Source organism: Amorphotheca resinae (genome assembly GCF_003019875.1).
Source record: "Amorphotheca resinae ATCC 22711 unplaced genomic scaffold M430scaffold_1, whole genome shotgun sequence".
Lineage (NCBI taxonomy): Eukaryota > Fungi > Ascomycota > Leotiomycetes > Helotiales > Amorphothecaceae > Amorphotheca > Amorphotheca resinae.
Window position 1 is genome coordinate 2,203,309 of NW_020194471.1, and position 13,974 is coordinate 2,217,282.

Sequence of the window (13,974 nt, forward strand, 5' to 3'; positions counted from 1 at the left end):
ATGACAACCCCCCTTTTTTTCCTAATTACTTACTTACTATAAATGGTTAAGGGGTTCAGGTGTGTAAGTAAGTGTCAAGATCCATGATCCGCTCACCCACACGTACACATACATATCTTATACACATGCATACACAGCGGTATCCTTCCTAGAGGTGTCTTCTTTTGAAACGAGTTCATATATATAGATTGAGATATATACTAAAAAGGCATCCTTGCCAACCTATCTATATGCAAGCATCAATTCAATCAATCTCGCGCATCGCATCATTCGCAGGTAAGATGCCCAGGCATCCAAAACCGACGAGGAGAAGAATCATCATGTCCCGTGAAAAAACCAAAACCCGCCCCGGAAAAGCAAACGATACGCCTGTGCCCTGCCCGTTCTAATATGCACCATTCTTATGATATCCAAAAAAAAAAGGCAGAGAACTCCAGTGCCAAGCCGTAATTTTTCGTGAAAGGGGAAAATAAGAAAATAAGAAAGAAAAGGGGGGAGATCCCTATCTGATGTCCAGCTGGAAGGGTTTGAATCGTCCCCCGATCGTCGCACACCGTGGACACTTCCGCCGGGCTCCGTGCTCCGCCATGAGCACATCTACACAAGCTTGACAGATTCCGCAGATGCACTCCGTGCATGCGTAAGATTCCTTCAGCAGCGAGATCCCCTGACAAGCAGCGCAGTATATTTGAGTGCCAACAGAGAAGCTGGGGGAGGAGTCGGAGAGGCCCTGGGATCCGATGTGGAAGTTTTCACCACTACTCTCACCGCTCTCGACGGATGGGAAGGGTTCCGGAGCTTCTCGGGGGTACGCTGGAGGAGTAAGGGCTTGTTGGAGAGGCGAAGCTTGGTAGCCCTGGAAATGGGATGCTGAAAAGGGGGGAAGTGAAGCACGATTGACTGATATAGGTGAGGGAGGGACCTAGATGATCAGTATATGGTATAGTAAGAGGAGAAAAGGAGCTTACGGGTGTTCGTTCTTCGTCTTCTTCGGTGGCAGAAGTTGCGGCGTCTATCAGATCTTCCCATCGTTTGCCGTATGCTGCCGCCAAATTACTCGACGGTTCCGCCGAGTAAGCTTTCCGGTCATAGCTCATGCGTCTCAGGTGAGCTTGTTCGCGAGACTTCTGTCTTTTATGTTGCGGCTCCCGAGCACGTTTCGACACTGACTGTTTCCGGGGGCGATTGGGCGCGGAGCTTCTCGGAATAGGAGGTAGAGTCGACGACCGACCGGGAGGCGAAGTGGAAAGGACGGAGGAAGGGGGTTCTCTTGGTCGAGGTGGGTTGAGATGGGAGAATGGTTCACTCGTCGGCTCGATTTTGTTTGCATGTTGGGTCGGCGTGAGTTCTATCGAGGATCGCATAGCTTTTTTACGGGCTTCGCTGTCCGACACCCAGTCCTGTGGAGCTGTCAGAAATTGCTCGGCCTTGACTTTATGAAGGATTTGGACATCACCGACCCCTTCCGACTCCCAGTCCTGCTCATGTTTGTGATTGTGTAGCTGTGCGAGAGCTGCAGCAGCGCTAGCGGCTGGCAGCATCGAGGCCGACTGGTACTCTTCCAGGTTCCTCGGGGTATTCGGGGCGCTGGAATCCTCGCCATAGTAACCGTACCGTTCGTTTCCATAACCTGCATCTTGTCAGTGATTGTGCCCGCTGCCCACAGAGGTTGTACAGACCGTGGGGAGCTGGGTTGGAGCTTGGCGGTGGCGGTCGCTGCGATGGCGGGGTATTGATCATGAGCTGGAAGCTCTCCTCGGTCGCGGGAAGCTTGGAGATGTAATGTTCGGGGTGAGCTCGACGAATATGCTCTTGCATAGACCGATATCGTTTTTCCTGCACATCCAAGTCGCTTGTTACCACAGTTGTTCTTCTTCTTCTTCTTCATGGGGGACGGTGGTGGGAGCAGAGGCGAAAGAGCTTCAAGAGGGGTACAGCAGACACAGCAAAGCAGAGCGAACTCACGCCGAGGCACCGTTTACGACAGCTGGAGCCATCTTGATTCCGCAGAGGGCAGACGACCTCGTTGTTGGCATCGGAGACGGAGAAGGACGATGTCAACGAGGATCGCGGAGGCATCGTCAGGGTAGACCCCACCATTCCCTGGTCGAGGGGGCGATTAGATAGGAGGTTTTTGTGTGGAATTTTTACGATACGGCGTACTGCGTGCGGCGGTACGGGCGAAGCGGCGGGGGGGGGCGACGACTCGAGAGCGTCTCAATTGTTGGCGATAAGAATCGCGAAGCTCCGCATTCTTAAGGGCAGGACCAGAGTTGAAGTTCTGGAGGTGGATGGGGGGAGCTTCGAGAGTTCGGGTGCAGCGGCGGAGAGAGTTGAGTGAGGGAGAGAGAGAGAAGAGAGGAGAGAGGAGGGTGGAGGATTGAGGAAGGATGATTGACTGATTGATACTGGCAGGGTTTGGTGGGTTGGTGGGCTGGTGGGATGTGTGTGTGGATGGTGGGCTGCCGGTTGAGGAGAGGAGAGGAGAGGAGAGGAGAGGAGGAGAAGAATGGGGAACAAAGACTGGGAAGCTTCTTAGACTATTCGTATTGTCTGATTATGTATGGCATGGCATGTGAGGCAAACCACGGCGGAGCTGGGGAGGGCGGGTCGAGTCTCAGAGAGATGCCAGTGAGAAGCTCGTCAACAGAGAGTAAGTAGTAATAATCAGAGAGAAGAGCGACGAGAAAAGAAAAGGAAGAAATCCCAAGTCATAAGAGAGGGCTCTAATGCCTTCACACAATTGGTGTTTGAAGAATGTGCGTGGTGCACGCTGCTCACTACTGGCCGGCGCTGCTCAAGGCGAGTAAGGGCCGGACGAAGGACGGTTGGAGGGGTAAGGTCAGGTGTTTAGGTCTCTTTTCGCGGCATTTGGGGGCTCTTTAAGTGACTTTAGCTCTCTTTTCCAGCCCTTTTCCTCGCTTTTGCAAGGGAAGCAGAGAAGCTCTATCGCAACTCGGTGGGGCTCGGAGGAGGGGGCAACCTGGGCCTGGCATTATTGATGGATGCCCACGAACCTAGGGATTCTTTCTTGCTGCACCGCTTCCACCGTCACAGAGAAGAGAGGGCCAGCACCTCCGCAGGTTCAATACCACATCATGCTCTGCTTCAAATCGTCCTCCTCCGAGTCCTGAACCGACCTTCCACGGCGTTGTGCATCCCGAGTGGAGCTGGGGAGGCGGCCATCACATCCTTTGATGCCCAATCAGCGCACCAGAGGAGGGGGAGGAGGGGAGCATCAACGCCCGGCAAGGGAGAAGGAGAGCAGAAAATAGGAAAGAAAAAGACAGAAGAGAGAGCAGAAAGCTAGCGGGTGCATGTGCAGATATATATACTATGTATCCTTAGATATAAGCTTGCACAACACATCTTGGGTGCTGTGTGTATAAATAATCCCTCCCCATCTTCTCCCTATCGAGTCTATCGCCACGGCCCGCCATGCCAGGGAAGCTTTATCAGAGCTCGCGGAGCTCAGCACCAGCTGCTGCTGCTAAACGGTCGGCAGCTTCACCCCTCCAGCGACCTCCAATCATAGCCAATTATAATCCATTGTTTTCGCTCACCAGTAAGACCACTCCCAACTCTCCTCCCTCGACTCGATCCTCCTTCCAAAGTGCCGATCCATCCCCCACAGCCATCGTCCGCTGCTGTCCTTGTCCATATGTCCCGCATGCCCGTATGTCCTGTACAGTAATCCTCTGTGCGTCGAGAGCGGTTCTGTTTCTTTTTTGAGTCAAAACTCAACATGATAGGCCATGTCCCTCGACTCGCGCTCCCCTCGAAGGCGAAGATGGATGCGAGAGCGATGCTGTGCAGTGACAGAGCAGCTTGACAAGCGGTCGGTCGCGCACCTCGACGGATACAGATCTCTGCCTGAGGTTCCTCATCCGAAAGAATCTTCTGATCACGTGATATAAGGGAGTTTTGTTGCACATCGCATTGGTGTCCTGTCGAACGCTGTTTTGATGGCGATGGGATTAGCATCACATGATACTGGATGCAGGGAAGTTCCGTTTTGTTGCGCATCGCATTTGGCGCTTGTCATGGAAGGCCTCGATGGCGGCGGGGTTAGCATCACGTGATACCAACAGTCTGTCCCAAAACCCGGTCCCCCGCCAATAACAACCTCGCCAGCAATACCTACCCCTCTCTACCAGCAGGACGGTTCAACACGCCTCACATCAATATAACCAACCCATACTAATCAAGTATGAGAGAACCGAGATCAAGGAGTCCTACTGCGTATCTGACCGATTACATGTAGCGAGGACGCCCTGGCTACCTTAGCATGGCTGCTTAAGTGGGCATGCAAGCCTAGAAGCTCTCGTTTCACTACCTTACATTTACACTGTAATCGATGAGTGACGCTGAAGATTTCCGGGTCGGATGGGCAAAATGTATTATAATAGAGAGGCATTGCATTGGACGCCCAGCTTGTCATCTTGATATCACTAAAACGGCTTGCAAAACAACCAAAGCATCCTCCAGACACAGAAAACCTTCCTTCATTAATGCATTAGAATTTACTTCTTTGCGTTCTTCAACAACGTCTCGCGCATAGCGGCTCTGGCACTCCTACTGCCGCCCAACTTCGGCCCCTTCAGCTCTTCCTCCTTCTTCCCACCCGGCCCCCTACTCGGCGGTTGTGAGGGCGCTGCTTTCTTCCTCTGCCGCTGCGACACCGCATCCATGAACTCCCTCCTGAACTCCTCTGCAATCCTGTCATCCGCTGCTTGATCATCGTTAACGACCTGCTGCTCCGGCAGCGGTCCCTCATAGATCTCCACTGCACAGGTGTTAGATTAGATTAGAAAAGATCGGGATAGCATTAGGGAAGGGAAAATGGTGGGGCTTACGTCGATTCTCCCGCAAGATATCCTCAACCAGCTTATCCCTCTTGATATCTTCACTCGCCCTCCTCTTCCTCCCCCGCCACGGCTTTCCATCCGGTCCCAACCTAACCTTCCCCTTCTTCTTCCCCTCCTCTTCCTCCTCGAGAACCTCCCCGCCTAATCGCCGCCTCGCCTGTTCCGTCAGCTCCACATTCCGATTGCGCACCTCCTCGCCGAGATCGATCTCGAGCAGCTTGCCCAGCGCCGCGGGCTGGCGCTCGATCCCGGAAATATCTTTCCTGTGTTGTTCTCTCTCTTTTTCGCTGGTTCCTGTATTCTCCCGACTGATGGAAGACGAGGGGGCCGTCGAAGTGCTCGCGTTAATGGCCGCTGCTGCTCCCGCGCGTCGTTTAGCTAATTCGGAATCTATATATGCCATCCTTTCCTCATCAGTCACTGTTCCCTATCCCCCTAGCTCTCACACAACCCCACTCCACTCTCCACACACAAAGGAAACCAAACAGGCAAAAGAGAAGTATAGGAAAGGAAAAGAAAGGAAGAGAGACTCACATATGCCTATCGATATCCCCGCCCCTCCACCCCGTCTGCGGCGCAAACCTACGCACCACTCCTCCTCCTGCTCCCTCTATCTGTCCCTCCTCCTTCTCCACGACTTCTTCTCGCTCCTCTACGCGCCCTTGGCTCTCGGCCCGGAACTCCACCCCTTCCAGCCCCCGCCGTCTCTGTTTCCGCAGCCGCAGCAGCGAGGGCAGCTCCGGGCTCGGGGGCGCAGCGGGCGCCGTCTCGTCGGCCCGTTGTGTGGATCCAGCGTCATCGTTGTCGGTAGGAACGGAGAGGGACGCGGAGCGCTGGCGGTAGATCTTGCGCTTCTTGGGGGCGCGGAAGAGGATCGTGTCTGGATTTGAGGGAGGGTCTGGATTTGAGGGAGGGGGGGAGGCCATTTTCGGAGGTTCCTTTATTCCTTGGTGGTTGAGGTTCGTAGGCAAGGCAAGGTAAGGTGTGGATGGTGATGGATGGTGCGAATCGATTGGGGGATTGGATCGCGATGCGCGCGGTTGTTGGAGTTGCTTGCTTGCTTGCTTGCTTGCTTGATATAAGTAGAGTCTGTACTGCGAGGCTGGTTGGTTGGTTGGGATGCGAAAATCTGGGGTACAGCAGGCACTGGCAGTAACTTTAGGCGAGTGGTGGCGAGGCAGAGTTGGGGATCGTGGACGGTTCCAGTCTTTGCGATTCTTGTACCCTCATATGCTCTATGCATGTGTTGGAATGGGAGTTGTTCTATTATTCGAGATGTAGATTTGATGATTAGTTCTAAGAGGAAGTTTTAATTTTTTTCCTGAGTACGGTATTGCTAGACTGCTGTGTTACTAACTCTGATTTCATACTGCCCTCCTCGCTGGGATAAATGTGCTTTGAGGCTTTCCGGCCTTGTAGAGATATCACTTATAGATTTGATTTGACCCGGTGATTCATTTGGGACAAACAGCTGACACTCGATCCAGTTGTTGTTTGCTTAGATATCACGGTTTGCCAGGTCGGATTTGAAATGTATTTTATTCATGAATACCTAGCTATAGCTTTCTAGACCAAGCTTCAGACAAAAAACAATATCATGGCACGGCAGCCGTTATTTGGGCGCGAGATCTTGTCTAGGGATCCGTAGACGGTATCATGAAGCACTGATACCACACTGGTCTATAGCCGTGTATGTCCACTTTCCAAGAAAGCTATCGCATCAGCAAAGAGCTTACCTTTAAAAATTACTCTCCATCACAACCTTGCCCTCTGGCATATGGACTACGCCCGCATGACAAGGTTGTGACATAAGGTCAATCCATCTCGGACTCGTCTGACATAGTATTGGCCCCGCCAACAGAAGAAGACGTGTACCCAAGCTTCCATTCTGCTCCCCGAGTCTCGAGATCTATGCTCCCTCATTCAGAAATCACACTCTCGTATCAAACCACCATCTTCTCATCCCCGTCCCATTCCTCACTCTCCCAATCCCAGATTCATAGAGCCTATTCATCGTCACAGTCAGCCACACCATCTCTCAAATCAACAACCGCCCCAGACACCACCACCACCACCACCAGCGCAGCCAGCACACGCGAACAGGAGATAGATCAGAAACCCAATTCTAAGCACCGCTCGTCCCCGCACAGTATGCGGCAACGTGCCTTTTCCGGCTCTTCCTATAGATTGTTTAAGGGTATGGGATATCATCATTTGATTCCTTCGTGCACTAGCGACGGCGTGTGTCTGCGTGGAGAATAGAAAATGGGTATTTACCTAGAGAAAGGAGGAAGGAAAGCTCTGTGCCATTATTTGGAGGCGCTGGGATAGCAAGATGACAAGATGGCGGAATGATGGGCGGTTGTGCGTTACAGGTGACTTCTGCTACAGATAGATGGAAGGTTAAAATTCGCGTTTTAAATACAGTAAATATTTAAGCGAGGAGGCAGGGCACGTGCAAACCACACTTCGACGAAACACTGAAAATATCGGGCATCAGGTGTGGAAGCCTGAGGCCTCCAGGTTTCCAAGATCGGCCAAACACGCAAAGAGAGGTGAGGATTGGCGCGATACAACAGTGCAAGTTGCAACACACTTGGCCGAGGCGTCTGCGTGGCGGATGGTCACAGGTGAAACAGAAAACATCTGATGGATTCTAATCATCAATAAAGTACACCGCTCCTGGCCCCGCACGTTTCGACTTTTCTCGGGCGCCAGGGCTTCGTGCGATGCGATGCGATGCGATGCGATGGTCTCGTAGAGGACTCCTATCCCTGTCGGCCAGAGCCGCACCTCCCAACTTTACCGAACGTCACAAATTCAACCTCATCGTATACGAACACATCGCGTCAATCTGTTGACCACCCATTCAACTCCTCTTTGCCACAAAATACGCACGATACTGCTCTGTAATGACCATCGACAGTTAATTCTGTATAGTTTCGAAAGTCTGAACGAACGAGAGCACAAATCCAAGGTGTCAACGTCTGGTGCTCCCCACGAATATTACTATCTATACGAGACGAGGTGCAATCCTCTTGCCAGCAGGGTTGTGCCAGGGAATGGGAATACAACGTCTGGTGCTTCTCCTAGGCAAGGTACCATTCATGCCAGACCTGGCAACACCGGCGCGGCACCACGGTTGTATCTAGGATTACGACAGCTGGTGTGAAATCATATCAGGAGAAGATCTATACCAAGGCTCAGTCTGCCCGAGGACCAGAGAATTTCATGCAAGCAGGCAAGGCAAGGCAGAATCATCTTGGTGGCAGAGTTGCTTTGACGGAAGGGTTTGCGGTTACTAGTGCGCCCGTTGATTGTCGTGGGATTCATTTAGCGGCAAGACTGGGCCAAGAGAAGATTTATGGCTAGGATCAGTAGGAGAGCCACGCAAGCAACACGAGGCAGAGGTGCTGAGATCATGCAGCAAGCCAGGCAGCGTTATGTCGGTGAGACTGGGCCAAGGGAAGCGTCATGGATGGGCTCAACAGGAGAGCCACGCAAGCAACACGAGGCAGACTCATCTCGGCGGCAAGCTGCACCGGTAGAGGGGTCTCAGAATTGGCGTTGATCCTGAGTAGTTGAAATTCATGCGTGGATAAAGTTACGCCAGGAAAGGATGATACAACTTTGGTCTGCCCTGCATAGCTGGGAATTTCATACAGAGCAGGGTCAGTATCACGTTAGTTCATTTAGTGGCGGAGCTGCGACGAAGGAGGGGTTTGCATCAAGATTCCTTCCCTTATACCTGGGAAATCCAAAATATGGCAAGGCAGAATCACGTTGGTAGCAAAGTTGCATTGATCAGAGGGGTCTGGGTATACGACGGCTGACGCGATTCCCGAGTGTCTTGAGACTGATAGAGAGGGGATGATATTATAGGGGAGGGGGCGGTGGTGGTGCTCGGCCTGCCCTGCTCCTCAGCACAAGGTGGGTCAGTCCACGGGTGAAAATGCAGCAGCAGAGAAGGTTCTAGCAGTGCTCAACTCGCCCATTTTCTCAGCATGATGTGGGCTGATCCACCGGAACAGGAGCTGCCCAGGAAGGGACTTCGGTATCAACTTCATCTCTAGCATTACCAAACCTATCAGCTTTCAGTATCATGTCCAGTACACTTACGTCCGGAGCAGTGAGTGAATCTCTCGATATAATAAGTCTGTCAGAACACGCAGGCTGTGGGAGAACCCAATGATATGTTCTGAGCTCACAAGCTTCGAGTCGCGCAACTTCTGAAGGCAGCCACGGTAGCGGTCATGATGCAATCTCTCCTCCCATCTTTGCGGCCCCTCTCAGCTCTGCAGCTCCGGCCGGAGTCCTGCCTGGGAACTTGCCCTCTTCTTTGTATGTCAGCAAAAGCTGCTCGTCCAAGTCTGACTATCGGCTTTGCTTGCTCGTGCTCAAAACAATCCTGCTCGGCCTCGCTCAAACATCCATCATCGTCACTGCTAGACTCGGGATCGCCATCACTTGAATCATTCTCATCGCCGCTACTTGACAGTTCGACCTTCTCCGCCCCAACGTCAATGAAGCATTGGCCGCTCCCAGTTCAAGAACGATTAGCCCCTGTATGGGACCGGTTCTTGAATTTTGTCGAGCAGCGCACGGTTTCTTCCCTCCAGACAGGGAGGGCAGAACGATGTATTCCCACGAACGGCCTTCGTTCCACATCTAGCGCAGCTTTGCCTCCTCTTCTTCTCGCATGCCGAGCCCGGCAGCCACCTCAGGCAACAACCCCTCGTCACGTCCCATCTCATCGTTGACTACAAACGACGGGTCCCCCTACCGCTGCAGAAGCAGTACCATTTGCTGAGTACGAGGAATGGCCCTTCCAAGGCCTTCTCAAATGCACCAAGATCGGGGATGATGTGACGTACAATCTTGAGTTCAAACTGCCATCGATCTCGAGCCACCTTCACCTACCGATTAATCCCGAAGCATTGGACATCAATCACGACACTGCTGCACATCCAAGATATATCACGCACCGTTGAAACCAAAGAAACAAGATTCCATGGACAATACGCACGCGCTGGACCATGGCACAGCGCAGAGTCAAATAAGCTTCCTCCCACGGGTGGGCAAGGCAACAGGTCAAGCTCTCTGTACCTACAGACTTGTAACTACACATTCAAATTGGCTTCAACTATTTTTGAGGACGCTAGAACAAAAGATACAATGTGGTTTATGAGATCAAATATATGTGCGACCCGCGCAAACACAAATGTTCTCAAATCCCATATATAACGTTACCAATAATACCGTTGGCCATTGCACCAAGCATACCATTTTTGATACTCATCAGACCAATCTCCTTCAACCCATTTTGTGCCATCCCACCATTCTGCACGGTTGGTCTGCCCGTTTGTCCTCCATGTGAGGTCGGTAGTGGTAGCGGCCTGAGCAGAAGAAGCAGAAGACGATGATTCCGCTGCAGCATTGGACACGCCGATACGGACTGGTGGATATCTTGAATTCGAGAATCTTATGTCACCTGTCTCCGGATAATAGTGAAAGGATGTTGCCCTCTTAGATCCCTTCAGGTTTCCCTCACCAAGTATGCCTGAAATGTGAATCGGATCCTCGGTGCCGTCGGCATATTTGGTAGGATGCGGATCTCCACTACACGTTGATATCAAGTTAAATCCATCAACTGCAATTATATGCCAAATAACTTCGAGGACTTACTTGATGACGCCCTTCTTCACCTTCTTTGCCAATTCTGGAATCGCCCCAACAGCTTGTTCGACAGCTGCCACATCCCCCTCCAAATTCTTCGTCGTGCCATTGAATGACCATAAGATTTTTCTTGCGGCCGCCCTCACGGCAGAGGAGAAATGTCGACTCATATCTTGTGGCTGGATCGGAAGGCTTAAACTTGATGCTCTTTTCTGTTACGTGCCTCGCAATGAGACCAGGACGAAGCAATTGGAGCTGAAGATGGCTTTATATACTAGATGAAGGAAGCGCGTGCGGTACGGCGGCAAGCAAGTGGCTATCATTCTCTTCGGCCGATACCAGGGTTTGGGAGAACTTGCTAGGAATCTAAGCTGGAGGATCATACCGGTGTCAGATCATGCTACTCCTCAAAGACTACTCGTCCTTTTGAGATCCCTTCTTTGCTCTGAGTCCTGGGTTATTCAAAGGGCGCGAGGCGGCTGCGAGGACGGGCTCGACACCCAACAACATTAATACTTCGGGCCACATTTGAAACACCGTGAATACCAAGTCATCCATGCTTGTTAATTCAGAGGACGTGGGATAGAGACCATGAATGACTTTTAGATGACTCAAAGTAACCTTTCCCTTGTAGCCTTGTACTTGTGGTCCTGTTGGATGTTCACGGTTCCAGCTCCCCGGATGAGTGATATCATCAATGCAAGCAACAGGATCTCAGGGTCGTATGGAGAACTCAATTAGGGCAAATCAAGGATATTGCCAACTGTACAGAATAGGACCTACACGTGAGACGTGCTTGAAACAGATGCCATGCTGCCTCAGGCATCAAGGCACACTTCAACAGGTCCGACGGTTCGAGAGCCTCACGAGGTCAGTCGTCCGCAATTCTGTCATTGGTAGAAGGGTTATGTTTCGAAGCATTTCGTAGGTCCATGTCTAAGGTCAAGCTTACAGAGACGGTCGGAAGACCCACGGTTAAGTAAATATTCAGTCATCTAGGACCAATAGACACCACATGATTGATCCATCGTCAACAGCGCTTCAGCCCTGCATACGCACATGAGGAGCCACCCTATGAGTGCATGAACAGAATTGCGGAACACAGTCAATTAGCACCTATCAACCTCCCTCTCATTCAACGAACGGCTACGGTCCCCGTACGGCGCAAAAGCTTGAGCTCATGGCGATGCCCAAAGTCTTGGTTACTCGTCCTCTTCAACTCCTTCGACAGCCGGCTACTTCAAGAGGGTTCGTCATGTCCGCAAGTCGATCACCAACAATCCTCCCGGCTGATGTGCCGATAGAGGAAGAGAGGATTCCTGGCTATGATCCAAAGCGGTTTTTACCAGTGAATCCAGGCGATCTCCTTAACAACAGATATAAGATTATGGTGAAACTTGGATGGGGCACTACTTCTACTGTGTGGTTAGCTCAGGACACTCAACGGTATGTGCTAGCCTGGTTGGATTCGTATTCTTACATCTTTATAGATGGTGGTGGAACTCCAACCGTTATGTGACTGTAAAGATTACCGCCTCTGATTGCGTCGACGACGATGTAGCGAAACACGAGCGGATTATAACCCGACATCTCAAGAGGAATCTATCACACGATGGCTTCCCATTTGTAAGGACAATGCTCGACGATTTCGAAGTCCCGGGGTTAGATGGACCTCACTTATGCCTGGTCTATGAGCCTATGAGAGAGCCCCTCTGGCTATTTCAACGGCGCTGGGAGAACGGCAAATTACCAACAGCGCTTCTCAAGGTATACTTGAGGTTTCTCCTCCGGGGACTCGATTATCTTCATTCTGAGTGCTGTATCATCCACACGGGTAAGTCTGAGGCTACATGTGATATCAATAGAGGACCGGGCTCATTCTATCATAGATCTTAAACTGGACAACATCTTACTAGGATTTGAGCACCCCTCTGTGATTGAAGATTTCGTCCGCAAACAAGCTGAGAATCCTATGCCTCGAAAGATCAAAGACGGCCGATCGATCTACCTCTCACACAATGATTTTGGGCCACCTAAGTCATTCGGTATACTACCCAAGATAGCGGACTTCGGTTTGGCGCAATCAGGAGAGGGCTCGGAGCCTCTAATGCATCCTATTCAGCCACCTCTTTTCCATGCCCCAGAAGTCCTGTTAGGCACGAGCTGGACGTATAGCGCAGACATCTGGAACCTCGGCGTATTGGTATAATTCCACTTCCATCACCCATCTAAGGTCTTGCTTACGCGATGTTCTACACAGATTTGGAACATGATGGAAGGCAGGGACTTATTTACACATATTCGTTCGAGCCAAGGAGACTACGATGTTCGAGCCCATCTTGCGGAGATGATTGCGTTGCTAGGCACCCCACCAAAGATACTTATTGATCGAGAAATACACTGGAGCGAGGTCAAATGGAGCCATGCTGTGCCAAATTCAGAAGGCAAGCTCTGTCAGACCGCTCGCGAGTATTATGGAGGGCCTTTCTTCAACTCCGAAGGTAAGCTTCCCCAAAACGTGCTATGCCTGTGAAAAACGCTAACTCCACAATTTCAGGTGAGTTTATGCACAAGGATTTAATTCCGACCGATGTCAGGTTAGAGGACTCTATCCTTTCTCTCGAAGGAGAAGATAAACGCCTCTTCCTTGATTTTATAAAGAAGATGCTCCAATGGTTGCCAGAAGACAGGGGGACAGCTAAAGGGCTCCTTGAAGATCCGTGGCTACAGGAAAAGAGCACTTAGGCGGGAGATCAGGGCGAATTCCCTGGTGCATGCATCTAGGGGAGAGGGAGTTGATCATGTCGTTGATGTCTGGGGCCGGAAGCAGTCGTGGGGTTTGCCTACAACCTGGCCCGGGGCGCATGAAGTAAAATCATTGGCAACCATTAGGGTTTGCTATTAAATGTGATGGGAAGACTGCTACAAGAGGACCGGCTACAAGAGTCTCACTAATATTATATTTGTACTACTCTAAGTAACGCGATCGTCAAGTCACTATCGTAGATGCTGTACGTCACTCGTCTAGAAAAGGATTAAGCTATTATCTTATTATCATTCTTTCTCGCCTTCCCCCGCGTTCTAGTTGAACGTGGTCTCTTAAGATATTCCCTAAGGTAAGGTTTTGCTAAGCCTATGCACTTTAGATTGCCTACACCGTTCCGCTTCGGCCTTGATCGGGCTATAACCTTGGGTAAATCTGTAGAAGTAATCGGTTCTGGCGGCTCTAGCCGTTTGCTTCTTCGTGGGGGTATGCTAGCAGTCTGGGGTAGTTGTTCCTACTGAAAAGTCTTTTCAACCTCCACCCCACACAACCAAGACACCTTGCAGGCACCCAGAAGTCCTCGACTTGATCAGCCTCATTAAGCGCCGAAAGAAATTTTCATCCTTCAGAGACCGGCACTGAGTATAGCTATGCAATTCATTCGAA

The 13,974-nt window shown here is 51.2% G+C and overlaps 8 protein-coding genes across 8 annotated transcripts; 3 read left to right on the plus strand and 5 right to left on the minus strand.

Moving 5' to 3' along the window:
• Positions 1-445: 445 nt before the first annotated feature.
• On the minus strand, positions 446-2,287 carry M430DRAFT_159167 (hypothetical protein). Its single transcript, XM_024863349.1, has 3 exons — positions 1,680-2,287; positions 969-1,630; positions 446-922 (listed from the first exon to the last, which is right to left on the minus strand). Exons 1-3 carry the CDS (start codon positions 1,816-1,818, stop codon positions 503-505), a joined length of 1,221 nt encoding a protein of 406 aa, XP_024725343.1. The 5' UTR covers positions 1,819-2,287; the 3' UTR covers positions 446-502.
• A 272-nt stretch (positions 2,288-2,559) lies between these two features.
• M430DRAFT_269072 (hypothetical protein) lies at positions 2,560-3,425 on the plus strand (the record flags this gene model as incomplete). Its single annotated transcript, XM_024865469.1, has 2 exons — positions 2,560-2,653; positions 2,910-3,425. The coding sequence occupies 2 exons, from the start codon at positions 2,560-2,562 to the stop codon at positions 3,308-3,310; spliced, it is 495 nt and encodes a 164-aa protein (XP_024725344.1). The 3' UTR covers positions 3,311-3,425.
• On the minus strand, positions 3,409-4,274 carry M430DRAFT_159209 (hypothetical protein). The gene has a single exon (XM_024863351.1). It carries the CDS (start codon positions 4,024-4,026, stop codon positions 3,508-3,510), a length of 519 nt encoding a protein of 172 aa, XP_024725345.1. The 5' UTR covers positions 4,027-4,274; the 3' UTR covers positions 3,409-3,507.
• A 102-nt stretch (positions 4,275-4,376) lies between these two features.
• M430DRAFT_55270 (hypothetical protein) lies at positions 4,377-6,172 on the minus strand. Its single transcript, XM_024868529.1, has 3 exons — positions 5,403-6,172; positions 4,857-5,272; positions 4,377-4,786 (listed from the first exon to the last, which is right to left on the minus strand). The coding sequence occupies exons 1-3, from the start codon at positions 5,792-5,794 to the stop codon at positions 4,524-4,526; spliced, it is 1,071 nt and encodes a 356-aa protein (XP_024725346.1). The 5' UTR covers positions 5,795-6,172; the 3' UTR covers positions 4,377-4,523.
• A 657-nt stretch (positions 6,173-6,829) lies between these two features.
• On the minus strand, positions 6,830-7,122 carry M430DRAFT_32403 (hypothetical protein). Its single transcript, XM_024866161.1, has one exon. The coding sequence runs from the start codon at positions 7,080-7,082 to the stop codon at positions 6,912-6,914; it is 171 nt and encodes a 56-aa protein (XP_024725347.1). The 5' UTR covers positions 7,083-7,122; the 3' UTR covers positions 6,830-6,911.
• A 1,608-nt stretch (positions 7,123-8,730) lies between these two features.
• On the plus strand, positions 8,731-9,847 carry M430DRAFT_159308 (hypothetical protein). The gene is made up of 2 exons (XM_024863353.1): positions 8,731-8,798; positions 8,900-9,847. The coding sequence occupies exon 2, from the start codon at positions 9,122-9,124 to the stop codon at positions 9,626-9,628; it is 507 nt and encodes a 168-aa protein (XP_024725348.1). The 5' UTR covers positions 8,731-8,798; positions 8,900-9,121; the 3' UTR covers positions 9,629-9,847.
• An 89-nt stretch (positions 9,848-9,936) lies between these two features.
• M430DRAFT_32406 (hypothetical protein) lies at positions 9,937-11,210 on the minus strand. Its single transcript, XM_024866162.1, has 2 exons — positions 10,554-11,210; positions 9,937-10,487 (listed from the first exon to the last, which is right to left on the minus strand). The coding sequence occupies exons 1-2, from the start codon at positions 10,712-10,714 to the stop codon at positions 10,115-10,117; spliced, it is 534 nt and encodes a 177-aa protein (XP_024725349.1). The 5' UTR covers positions 10,715-11,210; the 3' UTR covers positions 9,937-10,114.
• Positions 11,211-11,418: 208 nt separating this feature from the next.
• Positions 11,419-13,496, plus strand: M430DRAFT_32407 (hypothetical protein). Its single transcript, XM_024866163.1, has 5 exons — positions 11,419-11,990; positions 12,035-12,378; positions 12,434-12,747; positions 12,805-13,045; positions 13,102-13,496. Exons 1-5 carry the CDS (start codon positions 11,725-11,727, stop codon positions 13,287-13,289), a joined length of 1,353 nt encoding a protein of 450 aa, XP_024725350.1. The 5' UTR covers positions 11,419-11,724; the 3' UTR covers positions 13,290-13,496.
• Positions 13,497-13,974: the final 478 nt, after the last annotated feature.